The 21,488-nt window shown below is 41.8% G+C and overlaps 2 protein-coding genes across 3 annotated transcripts; one reads left to right on the forward strand and one right to left on the reverse strand.

Moving 5' to 3' along the window:
• The first annotated feature begins 915 nt into the window (after positions 1–915).
• irf3 (interferon regulatory factor 3) lies at positions 916–8,088 on the forward strand. Of its 2 annotated transcripts, none has more exons than XM_076298179.1 (11): positions 916–1,117; positions 1,694–1,877; positions 2,069–2,255; positions 2,795–2,838; positions 3,108–3,156; positions 3,266–3,328; positions 3,854–4,096; positions 4,375–4,465; positions 6,427–6,707; positions 6,950–7,071; positions 7,174–8,088. In XM_076298179.1, exons 2-11 carry the CDS (start codon positions 1,713–1,715, stop codon positions 7,291–7,293), a joined length of 1,365 nt encoding a protein of 454 aa, XP_076154294.1. In that variant the 5' UTR covers positions 916–1,117; positions 1,694–1,712; the 3' UTR covers positions 7,294–8,088. The 2 variants fall into 2 exon arrangements, with proteins under 2 accessions (XP_076154294.1, XP_076154293.1); XM_076298178.1 differs by having other exon boundaries at positions 1,710–1,877.
• Positions 8,089–9,264: 1,176 nt separating this feature from the next.
• LOC143138273 (chaperone Ric-8A) lies at positions 9,265–19,966 on the reverse strand. The gene is made up of 14 exons (XM_076298770.1): positions 19,942–19,966; positions 19,100–19,185; positions 18,656–18,703; positions 17,772–17,789; positions 16,978–17,067; positions 16,056–16,696; positions 15,692–15,827; positions 15,214–15,396; positions 14,949–15,043; positions 14,430–14,580; positions 13,949–14,044; positions 13,681–13,825; positions 9,538–9,814; positions 9,265–9,401 (listed from the first exon to the last, which is right to left on the reverse strand). The coding sequence occupies exons 1-14, from the start codon at positions 19,964–19,966 to the stop codon at positions 9,266–9,268; spliced, it is 2,127 nt and encodes a 708-aa protein (XP_076154885.1). The 3' UTR covers position 9,265.
• Between the last annotated feature and the right edge of the window lie 1,522 nt (positions 19,967–21,488).

A 21,488-nucleotide genomic window follows, 5' to 3' on the forward strand; every position in this document is an offset into this window, starting at 1 on the left:
ATTAAATGATACAGGGGATTTCTTTTTTTTTTTTTTTTTTTGCTTATCATTAAAAAAATATTATCTAGGTACACAAGAGGCCCTCAGGCCATTGTTAGAACACTGGTGAGAGGTGATGGCCAATGCGAGGTTCAGTGTATTTAAGGTTATTTGTCATACTAGTGTCCAGAATGGGGTAAGCTGTATCAGTTTGGATTTAGTTGCTTTTGGGGAGGGTTGGAAGGTTTTCGGTATAGCCTACCCTACTATTAGTTTGCCATGCCCTGTGGAAACTCCCCAGTCTTTCTAATTGCCCTTTCCTTTCTCTTTCAGAATAGAGGGTGTGGTTCTGATTTGTTTCATGCAAGTCACTAAAGAGAAATGCACTGATCATTTAGCCCATACTGTAAGATAAAGGCCATATATTCAAATAGCCAAGACAAAGCAACAAAGCTTTCATATCCTCAGTACTGGGTCACCAACTCAGAGATATTCAGGGCTGACCAGGAAATGGTGGTGGTAGTGTAGTGGCCAAGGAGCTGGGCAGTAGCCTAGCCTGAAAAGTTGTGGGTTCAATAACCAGCTTCCACCATTGTGCCCTTGAGAAAGGCACTTAACCCCGAGTTGCTCTGGGGACAATGGCCCTTGTGATATAATTGAGATATTTTGAATAAAAGCGTCTTCTAAATTAGGAAATGGAAATGTTGCCAATTGAAATTGAAGCTCTTTGGTCTGTCTGTCTGTTTGTCTATTAATTATTGCTTCCAGGAGGAGATAAATGATGACACCAGTGAATCACTTGCAGATAGGCCTATCAGCAGGCCTACAGGGGAATTCCTTTCTTTGGAAAACGACGATAAGGCTTCGTCGCCCCCAAGTGGATACGCACTGGACGACTGAAAGGCGGGGGGTATGACGTAGAAAACAGAAAACGAAACTGAACGGAAGGGGTTTCCTGACTAGTCTACAGAGTTGCTGTGTAATACATTATCACTTACAAATTAACACAATCTAACATATTTGGAAAGGACACACTTGCGTTCGTTGGTCTTTGGCGAGACACAGTGACCTTTTCTACGGAAACAGACACCGAAGAGAAGACGTTCTTAGATAACCAGCTGACCCTTTGAACTGACAGGTAATGTTGAAATGCTGCAACAGTTGTAAAGCGGATTTTATATAGCTTGTAAGTTTGTTTTGCCGAATGCATCCGTCAATGTAATAGAAGGCCTGTAACGTTAGGCTATTCATTGTGAAATGTATGAGCACTTCCCAGTGTTGAATCATTATGTTAAGTTTGCCTACTCCTTTAGTGTTCTTTTTTAATGTGACTAGTTGCAATGAAATAAGCCTGCAATAGCCTAATGATTATGAGAACATGTAGGCTAGGCTACAATATCAAGTAATGCCTCAAGTTAGACCTATTTAAAAACTTTCTCAATGGTGTTTTAGGCAATTTCATATCGACTTTATCATATCTAACCGAAGTAGGCCTATTTATGATTCATATGGGAAGTAATGGGATGTTTTTTTTTTTTTTTTACTTCTAATGTCTAAAATATTTAGCTGCTAATGGAATTGTTGATAGGTATGGTAAAATAGTGGTTGTGTAAAAACTCATTTGTTTGTTATCTGCCATCATGAGAACATTTTGGATGTTGAAACCAGACCGGTTATTGAATACTGTAAACAATCCCAAGTATGTATGCTCAAGGCCCACTTTTGCACAGGTTATGGCCAATCCCAAACCTCTCCTGATCCCATGGCTCAAGGAACAGATAGACAGTAGGCGTTATCCTGGAGTAAACTGGACCAATGTGGAGCAAACAGAGTTCTGTATTCCATGGAAGCATGCTTTAAGGCAGGACTCCAACAGTGATGATATTCTCATTTTCAAGGTGAGTCTATCCTATTACTTTTGTATATTAGTTTATACAATTAAATAAATTAAATATGTAAATCATTTGACATTCATTACAGCTTGTAAAACAGTAATTGAGTAGGTGTTTTTATGTTGCCGTATGTTTAATAACAGAGCATGTGATTTTGCTATTGTGTTGAATCATGTCACTGTAATTTCCATGGTCAGGCGTGGGCAGAGGCAAGTCTGGGTAGGCAGTCCGATGGTGGAGCCCCTGGAGACCCCTCGGTGTGGAAGAGAAACTTCCGGAGTGCCCTGAGAGCAAGGGGCTTCTCGATGGTGCTGGACAACAAGAATGACGCAGCCAACCCACACAAGGTCTACCGCTGGCCCACAGAAGGATCCCAGTCAAGTGGTAAGCCAGTTACAGCAGAGGAAAGAGGGAGCCTGTCAATCAGATGCGCAAACTCATTCAGGTGTAGATGGTGTAACTATAGGAGAGATCTATAGCATCATATCAGAGCACAAAAACCTTTGTAGAACTTTCTTTAGGAGAATATTTTGTAGGATCCTTGTAGCTATTAGTTTACAACTGCAGCAAACAACCTTTCTAGTTCTAGATTCTAGATTGCATTTTTTTCCACCTTCGTACTTAAGGGCATCTCTCTTTAGGGCCAGTTCTCACATATGCATTAACTTGATTAACTACTGTATACGATCATACACTAGTTAATAAGTTGATACAACAGTTTTAAATCTTGTGCAGACAAAATCTCTGAATTGTCTCACTGTCTTATGGGGCCTGAAGAGAGGAAGAAGGGAATGGAAATGCAATGAAGAAAGGAGCATGACACTGAAATACTCTCTGGATTTCTGCATCCAACTTCTTAACCTCAACTTCAACATTCAATTTATCTTAACCCAACACTCCTCTCCTCCTCTTGTCTCTGAAAGCATCCTGTGAGGCCTCCCCTGAGCAAGACAGTTCCTTTGAAACGGTAGGTTACATATTAATATGTATATTCGTATATAATATACATTTTCTTTCATGTATGAATAGTATGATAGTCAACCTATTGCATGATTATATAGTTCAACTCAATCAGCGGTTTTGTAGTTGTGGTCAAGTCTCTCTTTTTTCGACTTTGATTAAAATCAAAGATCAACAGTAGAATTTTTCCCAGAGTAACAACTCAATGTATTTGAATGCAATGAAAGTAAATTACTGTCTGTCATGTGACTTACCAAATGCATATATGTATTTTAGGTTCCTCTGACAGTGGATCTATACTTGGCAGAGGAGGAAATCTTCCAAAGTGAGTCCTTATCATTCATGAAAATGCAGATGTAATCTCTCTCAAGTTCTGTATGATTTCTGATGATTTATTTTTGTGGTCTTTCTCCTTACATTTTTTTTCTCTCTAGACAATCCTCAGGATTTACTGCAGCAATGTTTGGATGGACTTTGTATATATGAGCCAAAAATAGGTATGGCCTGTCACACATAAGCACCACATCACAGCTTCTTAAGAACACGATAAGTAGAGAGCTGTCTTTCATTAAAGCCATTTTTAACAACATATTGTAAAAGTCATAATAGTCTGTAACTGTAATTGTATCTGTAACCAGACCTTTAACTTTTCATAGCAATAGTTGCACATTCAGTTATATAGGAAGGAGTGAGTATATTCATAACAATAACATTGTGAGTATATTGCATAACAATCTGAAGAATGGCAGACAAAAGCCAATACCCAAAAGAGTGGATTAAAGTTTAACACTCGAATATATATAGACCCTTTCAAGTGAATAAACAGACATGTGTGTTCCTAAGGCATTTCCGGTGGCACAGCATTGATGGTAACTTGGGGAGAAACAAAAAAATAGTCGACATTTTGTAGAGCTTTGCGCTAAAGTCCAAATCATTTTCATTTCAAAGTATCTGCCTTGGCTTTTGAATGTTTCAACTGGGAAACCTGTAGGAACTGATTGAAAGAATCCTTACCATTCCAGATCTTTCTACGGGTGTTGACGGAGGTGTGGTGCAGTGCATTGTTGTACCTGACGCAGTGCATCAGGGCACGGCTGTACCCGAAGCAAATGGTGCCGCTTTTGGGGAGTGGTACCCAGTCCAGGACACCCTCGATGTTGACCCTCAGCACCTGGGCTTTCCAGTAGAGGAGGTTCAAGTGGCACCCAACATTGACCAAGCCCAGGTGCAGCCAGTGATGACAACGCCACAACCCATGCCCTTCAGTAAGAATCTGAATTCAGCACTGGTCTTGGATGGATATTATCAAAAGGAATTAATGGACATTTTTGTTGAGAATTAGCACATTCTTTAAAGTGACACTGTCTGTCTGAGACATCGATTTGCAAGCTATTTCAAAGTTCAGTTATATCATATGTTATTATTATATTTTTGCAACTCCTGCAGACTGCTGTGTTAATTGAATTGTTTTGAATCAAATAGTTTGACATATTCTGTCTGTCTGTGTTTGTCTTGATCGTCAAATTTCTGTCACTACTCATAGAGACCTGGTTTAATGTGGTGGTTTACTACCGAGGTCAGAAGGTGAAGGAAGAGCTTGTGACAAACGAAACCGGTTTCAGGCTGGCATACAGGTACCCACACATTTTTGCATCACAAATACACAGTGGAATAGCATTTTATTATCATAGAGGCCTGAAGTTTTGATTGTGTATAGAGGTATAGGTGAATACAATAATATATATATATGTGTATACTGTATATAGACCAAATGTATTTGAGTATTACATACTCGTCTATAATGTGGTCCCCTAAGTATGGACAGTGAAATAAAACATATGTCTCAGCTATAATGCAAAGTTGCTTGTTGGTGCGCACATCCAAGGCAGGTGCTGGACAAAAAGTGCTAGACTATAAAATGAAAAGAGGGTGGAATGTCCGCACACTTGCTCCCATCAGGGTTTTTTAATGACTATTCACCAGTGTTACGTTTCGAGATTACGCTCTTCATCAGACTTGAGTACAAAAGGTCACATGACCAATCCCACCAGAGTGATAGGCTTGAGCCATAAATACATAGATTTACAAAAATAAATATATATACACATAATATCTACAAAATGCATGTACTTATAGAAAAACATTTATATAGTATACATTGTAAAATGTATAAGTAAGTACAAGCTTCCATGATCCTATCAGAATACCTGGCTGTGCATCAGGCCGCATTAGGCCGTCATAATTGTAAGTAAACATGATATTGGTGTCTATTCAGTCTACAGGTTACTCATCATACAATTATATGGAGACTACATTCACATTTGTAAAATATAACCATATCCAGATAGCAGTTCACACAGTCAAGTAATGACACACCATCACACAGTCAGGTCACAGAAAGGGCCTAATACTGAAGTCTTCATTTAACCCTTTAGGTGACATCGTGTCCAGTGTGTAAATCAGCTATAATGCACACATTTCAGACTGTAAGACATGGAGAACTCCAATTGGCAGGCCATGTCATGATGTATGGGAAAAGGAGTGTTTAGAATGATCAATGATATATTTGTGTCATTACGAACTAAACCGACACCGAAAGTTATTCTTCAATAGGTCATGCATTATAGTTAAAATAAACCTACTCAGAAGTGGCATTTCAACTTGAATTTGAACCAGTGTACGCTGTAAAAAAGCACCTGCTGTAAAGTCAACATTGAAAATCACAATCAACATTCAATATTCAATCTATGAAAACCAGTCAAACATTTGAATAACTGTATATGTATTATATTTGGTTGGTTATGGGATTTGTCAGACACTTGTCCAAAGCGACTTACAAATAAAACAATATAATTTGTTAAATTAACAGTGAACATTTTTAAAAAGTTGGTTATACTACATTAAGGAGAATAGCAATAATAAACAATAATGTCAGTGCAATCAATAACCTAATGAAAATAAACAATGAAAATAAAATATTAATTCAAATATTATAATATACTATAATATAATATACAAACCATAACTCATAAGAAGCGCTTAATTAACTACTGTAAGTGCATGCTGAACAGATATGCGTTTAGACCCCTCCTGAAAGAATTAGTGCATCTGTATTCAAACAATCTGATAGGCCATGTCACCTTACAGCAATTTATTTATAGCAGCACATGCATACATGGCTTGAACAAAGAAATTAAACAATAAGCGTGGTCATATACTATAAAAACAAAAGGCTTGTTATCGCGATCAGCTTGGGTTTAGGGTCATTCCATTTGAAGTGTGTTTATAGTCATCCCAAACTTTAAAATACATACAATATTTTATTAATGTTGTGTTCATATATACACCCTTAATCTAGGGCCTTATTTCAATCAATCGGCATGCAGTACAAACAAGTCGTACTGATAACATATATTCCATCCTACAAAGTTTGGTACTGTAATACGTAATACTTTTTATAATATTATTACATTACATTTTTGAGAGTGTACTAACATAAAAATCAAAGGCAAAGAGCTTGTCTATTTATACTGACAATGTGTGTGTTAAGATTTCATTTAGTGTTTCATTTAGTCTGTGTGTTTGGCTTTTATAGACAAGATGATCATTTGCCATCAGATCCAGCCCTCCTGACAGTGCTCCTTCCACCTCCAGCCAACATTCACGACCAGAAGCAGTTAGAACTGACCACAACGATCCTGGAGAATATGGGCAGGGGATTGGAGGTGAAGGTCAACGGCTCTAATGTCTACGGCAGTCGCCACGGCGAATCCCATGTCTTCTGGAGTGCGGACAAGCATGAACGGAGCTCAAATCCAAGAGAGCTGGCTAAGCAGGAGCCTGAAACCATATTTTCCCTTGACCAGTTTATCTCAGGTGAGATATCAGGATGAATATCAGCATGAAGAGTTACTCAACTGCATGAGCCAACCAATTATAATCTCATTGTTCACTAAAAAGGTTATGCCTTTTTTCACTGCATTGGGTTGCTATTGAGTTTGCAATTTGTTTGGATAATTGTCAAAATAAGGTTTCTGCAACAAATGTCTTTGTAACTACTTATGCTGCTAAAAAAAGATCAGTTGTTTATGTGCTCATTTTTCCTGCTCATTTGTCAGATTTCACTGGTTTTACCAGTAAGCAAGGTAAATGCCCTCCCACGTCACTCTTCTTCTGTGTTGGAGAGAAGTGGCCTGACCCAAAGTTCAGGCCTTGGGAGAAGAAACTCATCATGGTGGAGGTGTGTATGGATGTCCTCCCTTTCTACCCCATTCACTGGTCTCGTCTCGGCAAAGTGGATGATTGCTAACATTCGCAATACTGTATGTATTTGTTCGTCCAGGTGATCTTTGATGTCCTGGAGAGACTGAAAATTATAGCAGTAGAAGGAGGAGCATCTTCTCTGCAGTCATCAGTGGAACTGCAGCTGTCACTGGAGCAGATAATGATGGACTTGTCTTAATGATGGACACTCAGATTGGTCAAAGGAAAAATGTCAGTTTATTCAAAGACCTGTGCATTTCTTAAGGGGAGCCTGCTCTTTTTAACACTTTACATTCTGTTTACATTCTGCTACATGTCTGGCAAGCTGCTGTAAAATGTTGCCTTATTGATATTCATCAACGGTTAAAGGTGCTCTAAGCGATGTTGGGTAACGTCACTTCTGTTGACGTCCAAACAAAACAGTTTTGCAACTGTAACTCTCCTCAACGCGCATCTCGTTGGTGAATGGCTGGAAAAGTTTGTTATGTTTCATGGTCCAGACTGTACCAGGCTGTTTTTGTTGCCATTTGTGGAGCCTGGGCTGTCTACAGAGATCACCATTTTTTACTGTATCTTCAGGGAATAGGCTGCTAGCGGATTTTGAGGAGATGTTTGCTGTATGTGACAAAAAATTTAAAAAATCGCTTAGAGCACCTTTAACATGATTTTATTAGGAGAGGATGGGATGCCCATTTTTAAAGGCAAGAATCATAAAATGAAGCGTGGATGATGGCAAAAGTACTATATTAACTTTTTACTTTACAAACACATTCGTTACCTGAAACATTTTAGTTAATAGATGCACAGTGCCTGTGCCTAAGTAGGTGACATTCCCCAAGAGGGTACTCTCTGTTACCACTATCTCCTGTTTTTGTCAAAGCACCTTACTATCACATGAAGTATGACCATTGTATGACATTGGTTATATGTGTGGTGTATAAATGTCAATAATGGTGAATATCAAATAAATATACAATGGCCCAATTTTACAACATTCCGTTGCAAACATGAATTCTGAGCATTTTAAGTCTAAAGGTACCGTCCATTAATTCAGTTTAGGCTTTATGAAAAGATATTTGTGAAGCCTTGTGGTGATTAGCTAAGGTTGTTTATGACTCGGCCCAAGCCACTTTGATTCTTTTTACAGAACCACCACTGTGCACTGGAGTTTTATTGAGTGCAGACAACGAACAAAAAAATGAGAGGAGGCATGAGGAGCATTTAGTTAAATCTGACAAAAGATTCAATGGGTGTAGAATTGTGGGCTCTACCCACAACCTGTCAATGTTTCTATGTGTATGGAACAAGTAACAAACTTGGATTAAAGGTGCATTCAGTGGTTTTGTAGCGAAAAGATGAATTCTTCTAAACCCACAATAACAACATACAGTATATGTAGAGGATAAGAGTTGGTAATTGTTTCGGTCTATTTTGTACATATTTATACTTTGTGTTATTTTCACAGTTTAGAAACATTGAGCAGAACTGGATATGTGAATAAATATGTGAAAAGGGGCTGATACAGGAAAAACTAAATATGTGAAATGCACAATATTCAGGAAACACTTAATATACCATGGCTTCAAAGGTCATTATACATCTAGAATTGGTTAAACCTTTGACAGCAAAAATGAATAAAGAAATGAACCTTTAATGATTCATGAGTGAATATCATCGATAGATTACGCTTACTCCTGTTGCAGTTAAACAGAACATTATCGAGAAAGGGAAGTGCACAGCTTTCAAAGACCAGAATGATGAGAACACACTAGTACAACGGAAATGTCCCCTCACATCACCTTGGATGGTTGGGAAAAAAGAAGTACATACTCTATGCATCACAAAATACAGTGGAAATGAATTATAGTATCGGTTTAGCTGGTTAGGAATGTACTTCATCAGTTCATCAGAACTCTGTGGCTATACCATTGCTGGGAAACTTGGTCTAGTTCCCCTTTCGATCAGGGCATCTGGGAACTGATGTGGGCACAAAATAATGATGATTCATACAGGTTTTTTACCCTTTAAAACTTTCCTTCCTGTAAATGAAAGGATGGGTTATAATCAATTTCAGCGGAAAATTACAACAAATACACTAGTGTGTCAGCAAGCTTCTGGTAATGGCTGAAGCAAATTAACTCGTTAATTCAAGTTAATTGTTCCTTTTGCCTCTACTCCACATCTTCCAGGTCGTCAACACCACCGTTCTCCTGATCATTCTCCTCGGCCATGGGGTCAGTCATGAGTCCAGACATCGGGGTCAGGCGGCCTTCTGCGTTCAGCCCCATTGGCTGAATCACATTCTCTCTGGTGATCAGGTTGGGGCGGGGGGGCAGAATTAGAAGAGGATACAACATTTGACTACATATTCTGAGATAACAATGCCATCATACAATTATTATTATTATTATTATTATTATTATTATTATTATTAAGTGCTCACCTTGAGAGTTTGCTGAAGAGAGACACCAGGCGTCGTGCCTCTTCTTCCTTCTCTTCTTCTGTCATTCCCTGCATCGGGTCGGGCTGTTCTTCCTCCACCCGCCCTGTCACTAGGTTCACACGACCCTTGGCCTGCCGGTACTCCTCAGTGTCCGAGTCCGAGTCGCTGGAGTAATATGCCGTGACGACGCTGCTCTTGGACTGACCTCCCAGCAGCCCCCTGGTAGCCAGGAGGCCTGCGGCGTTGCCATAGCCCGTGTACTTCACGAACCGGCCCACTGCCAAACGCAGGAGAATAGAGGTGAACTCAGGCATGACCATGGGGAACACAAGGAGGCTTAGGCAAGCAGGTCTTATGTGAGAGTTATGGACTTGGTTTACCAGTTGTTCTTTTCCTATCCTAGGATCCTGAGGTAGCAGAAGGTAGTGTCTGCACTGCTGATAACATTAATGTACACCCCAAGGGACCACTTTATGGGAACTATATGTTACTCTCTTGATTTAAAGTGCGTATGTCAGGTTAAAAAACATTTTTGACAAATGAAGGGATATGAAGCAAGATAGTAGTGAGTAGTGATTTTTCTTGAAAAATCAACTTTAAATACAATAGAACAATATTTACAGTTATTTTTATAACTGAATTTATCAACATTCCAGGAAACATTCCAGACACAATGATGACCTCATAAGAGGGAGTCCAGCAAAGTTGGTCAATTAAAACACATGGGATAAGGGATCATAAAGTAGGTTTTTTTACACTGATGAGGCCAAAAACATGACTTCATTCCAGTATGTCATGCTAGTCTACTACCTGCCTGACATAAAAATATCCTGATACCTTTTTTCTTTACTGGCAACCATTATTGATCTTAAAATGTGATGAAGAGGATATGGGTAAGTAGCAATGCTTGAAAATGCCAGTTGTGTCACTTGCCACCACATATAGGCCATTATATAGCCTAAACTAAGTAGAATCAGTAAGCAACTCATTAGTCTGTGTTCAGCCAACCATGGGCATATGCTTTTCTTTAGAGACCTGACTATAATACCATCAGTGTATATGTGCTACCACACATTTGCTCTTTATATATATACACATCTGCTTATCAACTAATGTTAGCTATCGACAGACTATTAATTTGCTTACTGATTCTACTTAACTTGTTGTATATGAAAGCCTATGTTATGGCAAATGACACAACTGCCATTTCTAAGCCATGACACATAATAGTGATCTGATCCTACTCACACCCCTAATCAATTTCTCACTGATGATTTGATGGCCATTTGTAGCCTATTCGTCTTTACTTTGTCCCTGCCAGTCAGGCTCATGCTTATGAACCACTGGTATGTCATAGAAAACATTTTTGGCCTTATCAGTGTAAAAGAAAATGCAGTTAAAGTCCCATTCTCCCCTATGCTCAACTTTGCTGGACTCCCTCTTATGAGGTCATCACTGTGTCTGGAATGTTCATAAATTCAGTTATAAAAATAACTGTAATTATACAACAATTGGGTTCTATGGAACTATTTATTTGTTTCTGATTGGCCGAGAGACGTTCCATGAGTTGGAATATCCCTGGACATTTCAACTCAGACTTTGCACAGCTAATAATAAATCACTCCGCTATACAATGCGAAGATTTGACACAATGTTCTCATCCCAGCTCTCCACTATTTCAAGCAATGGGTTACTCCTTAGCAAACCATAACGAAACAGTGCTTCACCACATCTGTGGATTAAGCCACACAGTCAATTTAATGTAAGTAAGATAAATGAGAATGCTAATTGTTCTCAGCATTGCCAGCATTGTGTATGTTTGTCACTTGGAGGAGACGTGTAGATAACTAACGTTAGCATAGTTAGCTAACCGCTGCTAACGTGCTAGCATCGTCACGTCAGGCTGTGCACAGTAGTGTAACATTTATTCACCATAAATTCATAAAGTTGAGTGGTTCTGCAATGTAGGCTATGTTTCCGTTTTTTTGCAGTACCATGTCCCTTACATGACATGGCCCAGTGTCCTTGTAACATGCATGCAGCAAACCTAGATATGAATGTGATTTCAGCCCGACTTTCAAATTTTCTTTCAAGAAGACATGTAAACCACAAAGACCCGTAACGAGGGATCTGGAATGTTGGTTACCTAGCAACCAAGACGCTGTCTATTGAAAAGGGAACTATTTTTTGATGCGTAAGAACGATGTCGAAATTAACATTTTTAAACAATATTGGGGTGTTTTCAGATTATTTAGTTTGTGGTAGAATTCTTGTATAAAAGCAATATAGCACTCGTGATCGTGGGGTTGGTCTTGGATATTCCCACAGCTGTTGTTTCCTGCGCCACTCGGCCTCCGGCCTCGTGGCTACGGCCGAACAACACCCGTGGGAATATCCATGACCAACCCCACTCTCACTCGTGCTATATTGCTTAAATATTGTTCTATTGCATTTAAAGTTGTTTTTTCAAGAAAAATCACTACTCACTACTATCTTGCTTCATGTCCCTTCATTTGTCAAATTTTTTTTTTAACCTGACATACGCACTTCAAGTATTATTGAAATGTAGTGCATACATATCTGTACAACGTATGTTGTCAGAATGAGTATGGTATAGGGATGATCAGCCTTACACACACTCATAGCCCACAAATGAAGTGGAAGGCACCAAATAGCCCACCACCAAACTGAAGGAGGAAGTGAAACACAGAGGACGTACAGGTCTTTCAAAAAGACGGATATGACAGACAGACTCTTTCCGGGGTCTGTGAGGCTCTGTGTGAGGTCCTGTGTGGAGTCCTGTGTGGGGCTCTGTGTGAGGTCCTGTGTGGAGTCCTTGGTGTTGCTAGGTTACGGGGACGCTGGCGAGACACGCCGCTCCGTCTGGCATCATGTTTTTGTTTGTATTTATGTAATGTTCGTAATTTTATGTAATGTTCTGTTAATTTTTTGTATTTATTTTTCAAGTTAAATGTAATCACTCTTTATTTATGTTATTTTCGATCGTTTTTGTATTATTCTTAGTCCTTTTTTCTGATCAAACTCGGCTGACACCATCAACGTCAAGTTAACGTTAACGTTAACCAGCTTCCATTGGGCTGATGAGCGCCTTGGCTAGCCTGCCTTATGTCTCTGAAGTCCCTCATCCATCCGTGACGCTGCACATCCAATGTCTGGACGGAGGGATTGCTCAGCAAGGGTGCCTATAACTTCAATCTGCAAGAGATCTGCAGCTGCCACGACCACCGAGCTGCGACTGACATGCGAGCTGCTATGCTAGCATCTACCGGTGCCTGGAGTCTGGATTGAGTGCTAAGAAACTCTGATGACCGCGTCAACCATGAAACAACAAACGGTCACTGTCTAGGACCACCGAGCTGATAATCAGCAGGGTCGCCCATCACAAATTCGGACTGTCTTGTCCTTCCAGTGCTCTCCAGACTGCCAGTGGATTCTCCGGGTTGGTCAGTTATTTAGAACTTTTGGTGTTGCATCGTGAAGACACAGCTGTGCGCAGTTGTCACGCGGGTCATCTTTGCCCCTTGGACATTTTCAGCCGTTGGAAATTGGACTCATTTTATTTTTAATTTGTATTTATTTTATTTATTAATTTGTTTCTTGTATGTCTTGGTGTCACGGGTACGCTGGCGACTACGCCGCTCCGTCCGGCATCTTTTGTGCTAGTTATTTCTTAAATGTATGTCTTGGTGTCACGGGTACGCTGGCGACTACGCCGCTCCGTCCGGCATCTTTTGTGTTTGTTATTTCTTAAATGTATGTCTTGGAGTCACGGGTACGCTGGCGACTATGCCGCTCCGTCCGGCATCTATTGTCTTTGTTAGTCTGTGTCAATGACAATGTCTTATATGTGAAGCGCTTTGGGTTGCACTCTGTGCATGTTAAATGCGCTATACAAATAAATCTGACTTGACTTGACTTGACTGTGTGGGGCTCTGTTTGAGGTCCTGTGTGGGGCTCTGTGTGAGGCTCTGTGAGGCCCTATGGGAGGTCCTGTGTGGGGCTCTGTGTGAGGCTCTGTGGGGCCCTATGGGAGGTCCTGTGTGAAGCTCTGTGAGGCCCTATGGGAGGCTCTGTGTGAGGTCCTGTTAAGGGGAATGAGGGCCAGGGACTGGGGTTCTGTACCGTTCTCTTTGCAGAGGATGAAGAGCAGGTCAGCAGCGCAGTGCTTCAGCTCCGTGTCCACGTGGGTCATGAGGCGCACCAGCCGGCTCTTCAGTGTCGTGCCGTGCTCTGGACGCAAGGTGACGTCTCTCAACGGGGGTAGGATCTGACAGATGTTGGGAAGGGGGGGGGGGGTAACATTTGGTATATAATTACTTAATAACACCTGTTTGAGTGGTGTGATGAGGTCATGGTGTAAGGTGTGAGGGGTGTGCATGCAGGGTCTCACCTGCTGTCTGAGATAGCGACGTGTCTGTCTGTGAGCTCTGCTGATTTCCGTCAGGAAGTTTAGCACTGGTGTGAGCTTCTCCTTCACCTTATGGCCCTGGAAATACACACATACAATTACCACCCAAACATGCAGTCATACTGTATATACAGTGTATGCATACACACACACACATGCACACACACTGAAACACCCACACACATACACACACACACACACACACACACACACACACACGTATACACACCCACCCCCCCCCCACACACACAAGCATACACACATACACACACACTGAAACACACACACACACACACACACACACACACACACCCTATTGCTCAATGGGTTGGGTTCATAATCTCTCTTTTCTCCTTTTCTGTACCTTTTTTTCTCCTCTCTTCTTCTCTCACAATTTCTCTCCTCACTCTCCTTTCACTGCTCTCTCTCTCTCTCCCTCTCTCTCCCTGCCTGGCTGTCTTACCTTCTCCAGCTTCCTCTCCATGTAGAGCAGGAGGGAGTGGACACCGTCCATGTTCAAGCCCTCCCACTGCTCGGAGTTCGGAGAGAGTGGCACAGTCGCGAGGACGTCCAAACAACTCAGAGGCAGCGCAGACAGCAGATTAACTGTGTGTCTGAGAGAGAGAGAGAGGGAGAGAGAGAGAGACAAAGAAACCACAGAGAGGAAGAGCAGAGAGAGAGAGCAGTGAGGAAGAGAGAAGAGAGAAAGCCTCTTACGTCAATAGGTCTGTATACATTACATGTATATACATGTATAATCTCTCGTCTGTATACATCGTCTTATGTAATGCTAGTGTGACACCAAAGGCCAGAACCACATTCCTTGCATGTGTGAACATAACGTTACTTAGTGAATAAAATCCAATTCTGATTCTGAAAGTCTGTGCCATCTATTGTTTGCTTTCAGTAAAAGTACACAGGGCTGAAAGCTGGTTTGTTTGAGTGAGACAGACCCTGTAAGCTATCTGCTATGTAAATTCACCCTCTCAGGTCATCCGTTTCCTTCTCTCCCTCGCAGGTAACCATTAGGCAGTGGCCAAGAATGACAGCTAGGTGGCGATAAAGAGCAGAGTCCTCCTTCATGGGTGAAAAGAAGAGAAAAGTTCATGAATATATCACTGTGCATGGCACGGATCTTCAGTGATAAGCACATTGATGCCAATCACCATTTAAATCCTTGCTATGAGCATTATTCAATTCTAACTTTCACAGTATGTGATAATAGAGGAATATCCCTTGCTCCCCACCTCACTGGGTTCCTGGGTGTGTGCACTGTGGGTGATGTTGAACAGGGTCTTCAAGGCCTCCATGGCTCGCTGTGAGGCCTCCAGGGGGACAGGGGGCACACGTGGCAGCACGTGGTTCTGCTCACCCCACTGCACCTCCAGACACTGCTCAAGGAGCGCAGTCAACAGGGGTACACCTCCCTCCTGTGGGGAGAAGACGTGAGGGCACACGAATCTGAACGGGAATGTCCATATCAGGAATGCGTCGGCAGCTATTCACAGAAAACTTTTTAACATTAAACATTTTTAAAATTGTTCCGGTCATTTGTAAAGCAAAACCAAATGCATGAAAGCATTCAGACAATAATATAACTAAGTCTATTCCATGAGCAGTCTATTTGGAAGTCTCCCCGTCTGACAACAGCACTCCACTGGCAAACAGGTTCTTATTTCTAATGGTGTGCAGTATGTTGAGATACAGAACAGGTTCAGGACTTACCTGCTTTAGCTGCGTCCTTAGTTCAGGTCTCAATGCCGTCAAGAGGAACATGAAGCGCAGTTCATAGAACTGACCACAGTGGGGAGACAGTGACCGAGCCTCGGAACCCAAGGCCTCTGTTACACCTGATAGGAGTCTGAGGAGGTGCAGAGAGAAATACAAAGACTGCAGAACTGCAGAACAATAAAGATCATACTCACCTTATTGACCTTGAGCTTATTGACACATTACAAAGCCTATTCAAGGAATTGCTCTCTAAGCAAAGTCTCTAACTTTCTAGATATTTCCTGTACAACAAAACAAATCATCAGAATGGTAGACAGGATACGAACATCATTTGAATGGTAAATACAGGGGTAAATACCTGAGCTCGCTAGCTCTTTCCTGGGCCCAGACACTGTTGTAGACCACATTACAGAGCACCTTCATCGCCTCCTTCCTCTGAATGTCCTCTGAGGCCTCCCCCTCTTCCTCGTGTCCAGCGACCGGCGCGATGCTCATGCGGTTGTCTTTCTTGCCCCGTGCGAGCATCTTTTGAATGCTGCCCCTTGGCTGACCCCCGACGCAGGCGTGTGTGGTGTTGCTGTCCACCCGTCCGTAGTGGGCCCCGTAGCCAGTGTACTCCTCGCCTTCAGGGTCGGTGCCGTCGTCCTGGGCGCTGTCGCCGGAGCCCTCGGCCGAGCTGTGGGGTTCGTAGTCGTCCTCGTTGCCGTCGTCCACGTCGCCGTCGGCGCTCCGGTGGCCGTGGTCATCGCTCCGGCGCACCTCGGCGAGGGCCTCCAGGATGGACGCGTAGGGGTTCTCGGGGTCGTCCTCATCATCTCGGGAGGGGACGCCGCTGTTGACCCCTCCGAGCTTAGCCAGAATGAGCAAAGAGTTGTCCGTCACCAGGGGCCCCAGGATCTTTTTGTCCCTCGAGAGGATCCGTAGGGTTTGCAGACACGCCCTCAGCACTCGCCCAGGTGGATCTGAGCGGATGTACTGGGTAAGAACTGCTGCTAGGTTCTAGTAGAGGAGGGAACAATGGTTAAACAACACAAGTCAGGAAGACAAAAGATTGATTGAAGTGAAGTATGAAGAAGTGAAGTGTATAAGACAAACAGCTACTGTGGAAGACAGTAGTAGTAGATAGTAGTGTAGGTGTATGCATGTGTGTCCATGTATGTGTTCAGTTACACGTGTGTGTTTGTGTGTGTGTGTGTGTGTGTGTGTGTGTGTGTGTGTGTGTGTGTGTGTGTGTGTCTGTGTTCATAAGATATTGAGAACAAAAAAACGGTCAGGATTACCAGTCTGAGAATAACATCCGGGTCCTCTGCCTTTTCATCATAGTCAGAATCAGAGTCGGGCAAATAGTCCCGCACCTTATTCTTCTTGAACTGAAGTATGAGGAAATGCATGTATGACATTAAAATAGGTTTGTGTTTTCAAACCACTTTGAATTCATCTTGACAGACATTAAGAAGACATTTAGTTTGATATGAAAAGGGATGTGAAGAACTTTAACCCTCCTCTGTAAGCCTCTTGTTTAACCTCAAAACATGTACTGATTAATCAAGACTTAAGACCAATGGTTAATGTGCACCATGGTAAGGACTAGTGTTAACATGAGACTCACGGAAAGTCTTTAAAGTCTCCTGAATGCTTTATCGTAACTCACAGTAGACTACTGTACTCTGCACAGTTACAAGAATGCTATCTAATCTAACTGGGTGTTGTTTGTAGGCAAAGATGTAGCTGGTCCATTCAAAACTATTATGTGTTTTTATACAATGTTTATCAATTTTATGTTGAACCCTAGGCTTTCATAGTGTTTATAGATTATGTCTATATCTGGTTATCTACAGTATCTATATATATTATCAGTATTTATATATATATTATCATATATATTATCATACACAGTATATAACAATATAACAGTTAATGTATAGTATAGGTACTTTGTTTTTGTTTACTTTGCATTTAAAAGGCCCATGCTCTACAACTGGATCCATACACACTCGTGATACTAAACACGTGCCTGTGTTGCTCTGCATGTGTTATTGTTATTGTACATTTGTGAACAGAGGTGAAGGAGTACCTGTTCCAGTTCCTGCCTCTGTTTCATCCCACCAGGGTGTGTGAGGCAGTGGATGAAAAGGAGAGAGTGGGGGGTGAGGGACATAATATACAAAGCAGCACGTGACACTTCATACACCAAGGATCCCCAGCTGGTGCAACAATATTGCCAGCCTATTTTAAAACTTTTTTTTACAGTACAAGCTTTTTATAACACACACACACACACTCACACACACACACACACACCCCTCCACCTTTTAATTCACATGACTTAGTGCAGATAATGCCATCCCATACACTTTCTGTCTAGTGCATTGCTGCTCAGCGTCATTTAGCTGTTAAGTTGATGATACATGGGACACTTTTTGGCCAATGTTTCTAGGAAACCACATAACAAGTTCCATTTAATTAGATGATCATGACAAAATGGCTTCTGATGATTCTGAAGTTCTTAGGAAAAGACATTGCTCAACATCACTGCATAAAAAGTTGCCTCATAGGATGCACCAGAGCTTCATTGCAAACGTCAAAACAAATGGTCTGAATAGTTACGCAAATGGGACCCACCTTGCAACCCCGACAAGGAGGTTTGCCCAACCCAGTGTTTATGTGTGTGTGTGTTTCTGTGTGTGTGTGTGTGTGCGTGTGTGTGTGTGTGTGTGTGTCAGGTAGGAATTAGTGAAAGGGAGCTTATAGCCTGGAATTTACTAAGCCACAGCGAGGGACATGCAGCATCAGCGGACAGCAGAGGATAAACAGACAGATAGACAGACAGGTGTGTGTGCGCGCATGTGAGTTTGTGTGTGTGTTTCTGTTCCACTGTTTTCCCCTCTGTGTGTGTGTGTGTGTATGTGTGAGATAAACACAGAAAGGGAGAGAATGTGTGTGCAGATACATGCTTACCCTTCTCCGCTCCTGTTCCTCTTCATCAAAAAAGAAGCACTGCGCATACTGCGTTGGGGGAAAATACAAGTCAAAGAGATTGAGTCTGTCAGCACACTGAATCTCACGCTAATCTCACCTCAACCTGTCTATAATAGAGTCACACATGCAATCACAGATGGGGTTCATGATGGAATTGTAACTTGCTGTGTAATTGCTTATCTATTTGTCATTATTTTTCAATTTTTTAGCTTACACTTTTATCTAAAGCGACTTACAGAGAACAATCACAGGGACTGACCCCTGGAGCATCTCAGGGGTCAAGTGCGTTGCCCAAGGACACAACGGTGCAGTCGGGAATCGAACCCATGACTTTCTGGCTACTTTCTGCCAATTGAATGCAGGCCTAATATTGGTAAAGAGATGTAATCCCTGTGATGTAATCAATGAGGATAACATTAGCACCTCTCTGTTGAAGTGCTGCAGCTGCACCCAGATGCCATCTTCATCTCCCTCTTTGATGCAGCGAATAATGTCTTCCACATCCATAGCTAATAAGTAATTACACACACATGCACACACAGTGCACAAAGAATGAGATACTGACTCATGCAAACACACATATTTGAATATACGGATCATATAAATTATTGTACACACACACACACACATGTAAATATGTATACAAACTCACACGCACACTCACAAATAAACTGTAAGTGTGCAAGTATGTGAATACACATACACACACGCACACCAACATAATAGAAACACTGTAAAACTCTATGCCTACAAGAAAAATATGATGTGCATCTTTGATCACAGTATAGCGATATGAAAGTCAGGTAAACAGGCGATCCTACCTCTGCGATCCCAGTGGATGTGTGATCAGGTTTAGGGAGAAAAATCCAAAGCCTCTCCCCGAGGACAATAATGAGAGGATGGATTCTCCTCTCTATTTCTCTTTTCCTCTCTCTCTCTCTTGGTCTAAAACTGATGTAAACACAGTTGTAATGTTTACTTATTTACTGATTGTGTCTTCTTTTTTTGGAGTTGTTCTCGCTGTCTCTGTTTTTCCTGTTTTTTCCCTGCCAATTCCTCCATCTGCTCATTGCCCCCACTCTCTCTCACTCTCTCTCTATCTGTCCATCTCTCTCTCTCTCATCATCATCCGTTCTTTCTCTGCCCACTAATCCAGCAGTGCATTAGTTATGCACTAATCCTTTAATGGATTTCGTCTTCATCTCTTTTCCCTGACCCCCTAACCTTATCTAAACCAATGGGGCTATGAATGTGTATTATCTCACCAAGCCCAGAGGATGTCACTAGCATTCAAACACACTAAAGTGTCTCTCAGAGTGTTATATTTGATAAGGATTACACCGAGACATGTGGTAGCGTCAACTCATCGTATCATCTACTTTTTCAATCTCCCACCGACAGACCCAAGTCATTAAACACTGATCGGTCAGGCATAATAAAATGCTCTCAGCACAACAGAACAACTCACTGCATCACTGAACACTAACTTGATGCATTACGGAGAAACACTTGTGTGCGGACATAACAATGAGGCCTTAAGTTTGAGTGATCCTAAAACTGGCTACATTTAGTTTCCATAGCATCTGGCTTTCAACATTCTTTCTCTATTATGGTGTAATATTTAGACACAGCGCTGGCTATAGCCTGGGAACACCCAGGCCTTCACAATTGGGAGTGGGTCTGGAAAAGGCTCATTGACTTACGACTTCCAGTGGTAGTGAAATTAAACATAAATTGGTGCATTAAACTCTTACCAAATTGTTTCAAAAGTGTAGCAATCTTGTAGATGAAGGTTTTAAATGCAGTTGTTTACTCAATTCCAAAGAAATACATGCCCATGCTGGATTAGCGATTGCATTCGTGTGCCCGTGTTTCAGGGACATTGGAAAAGGACTTCAATGGGCTCTTGGGCAGATGGTCCTGCAGAGCAAATCCCAAATTTGCTGAAAGTTCGTATGGGTATTCCCAGGGTAGTCTAGCTATGCAAGAGCTTGAAAATCACTGATTGCACAAAAATGTATAGCACACCATTGCTGACTATGTGTAAGTAAGTATAAGTATATATACTCTTTTGATCCTGTGGGGGAAATTTGGTCTCTGCATTTGTCCCAATCCTTGAATTAGTGAAACACTCAGCACACAGTGAACACATAGTGAGGTGAAGCACACACTAATCCCGACGCAGTGAGCTGCCTGCAACAACAGCGGCGTTCGGGGAGCAGTGAGGGGTTAGGTGCCTTGCTCAAGGGCACTTCAGCCGTGCCTAGGCTACTGGTCGGGGTTCGAACAGGCAACCCTCGGGTTACAAGTCCGAAGCACTAACCAGTAGGCCACAGCTGCCCTGCAACCAGCTCACATGCTCATGCTCAATGAATGACAAATATGTGCTATTCATTCATTTATTAATTTATTTATGATTAGGTGATAAACTGATGCATGTGCAGGACGCATACCGCCAGTAATATTTATATAACCTGTCCACCTTGTCTGCTAGACAAAAGCACAGTAGCAAGCACCAGTAAGGGTAGTGTGTGAATCCATCAGGTGTCCAGGCCAATGTGTTTCCTGACAGGATACTCTACTTGTGAGCCCAGTGGGTAAACGACAAAACTCTGCGCGCGCACACACACACACACACACACACACACACACACACACACACACACACACACACACACACACACACACACAGGAGTTGGTAAGTCATAAACAACAGGAAGTGAGTGTCAACAGTGGGCAAAAGTTTAAGTTAGAGAGGACATGATTTGTAAACACACACAAAAACACAAATACATGTACTTACATGCACCCA

Source organism: Alosa pseudoharengus, unplaced genomic scaffold (assembly GCF_046254945.1).
Source record: "Alosa pseudoharengus isolate Yale_2024_CS ecotype anadromous, Long Island Sound unplaced genomic scaffold, YU_APseudo_1.1 YU_APseudo_1.1_scf_21, whole genome shotgun sequence".
In the NCBI taxonomy this organism is placed as follows: domain Eukaryota; kingdom Metazoa; phylum Chordata; class Actinopteri; order Clupeiformes; family Clupeidae; genus Alosa; species Alosa pseudoharengus.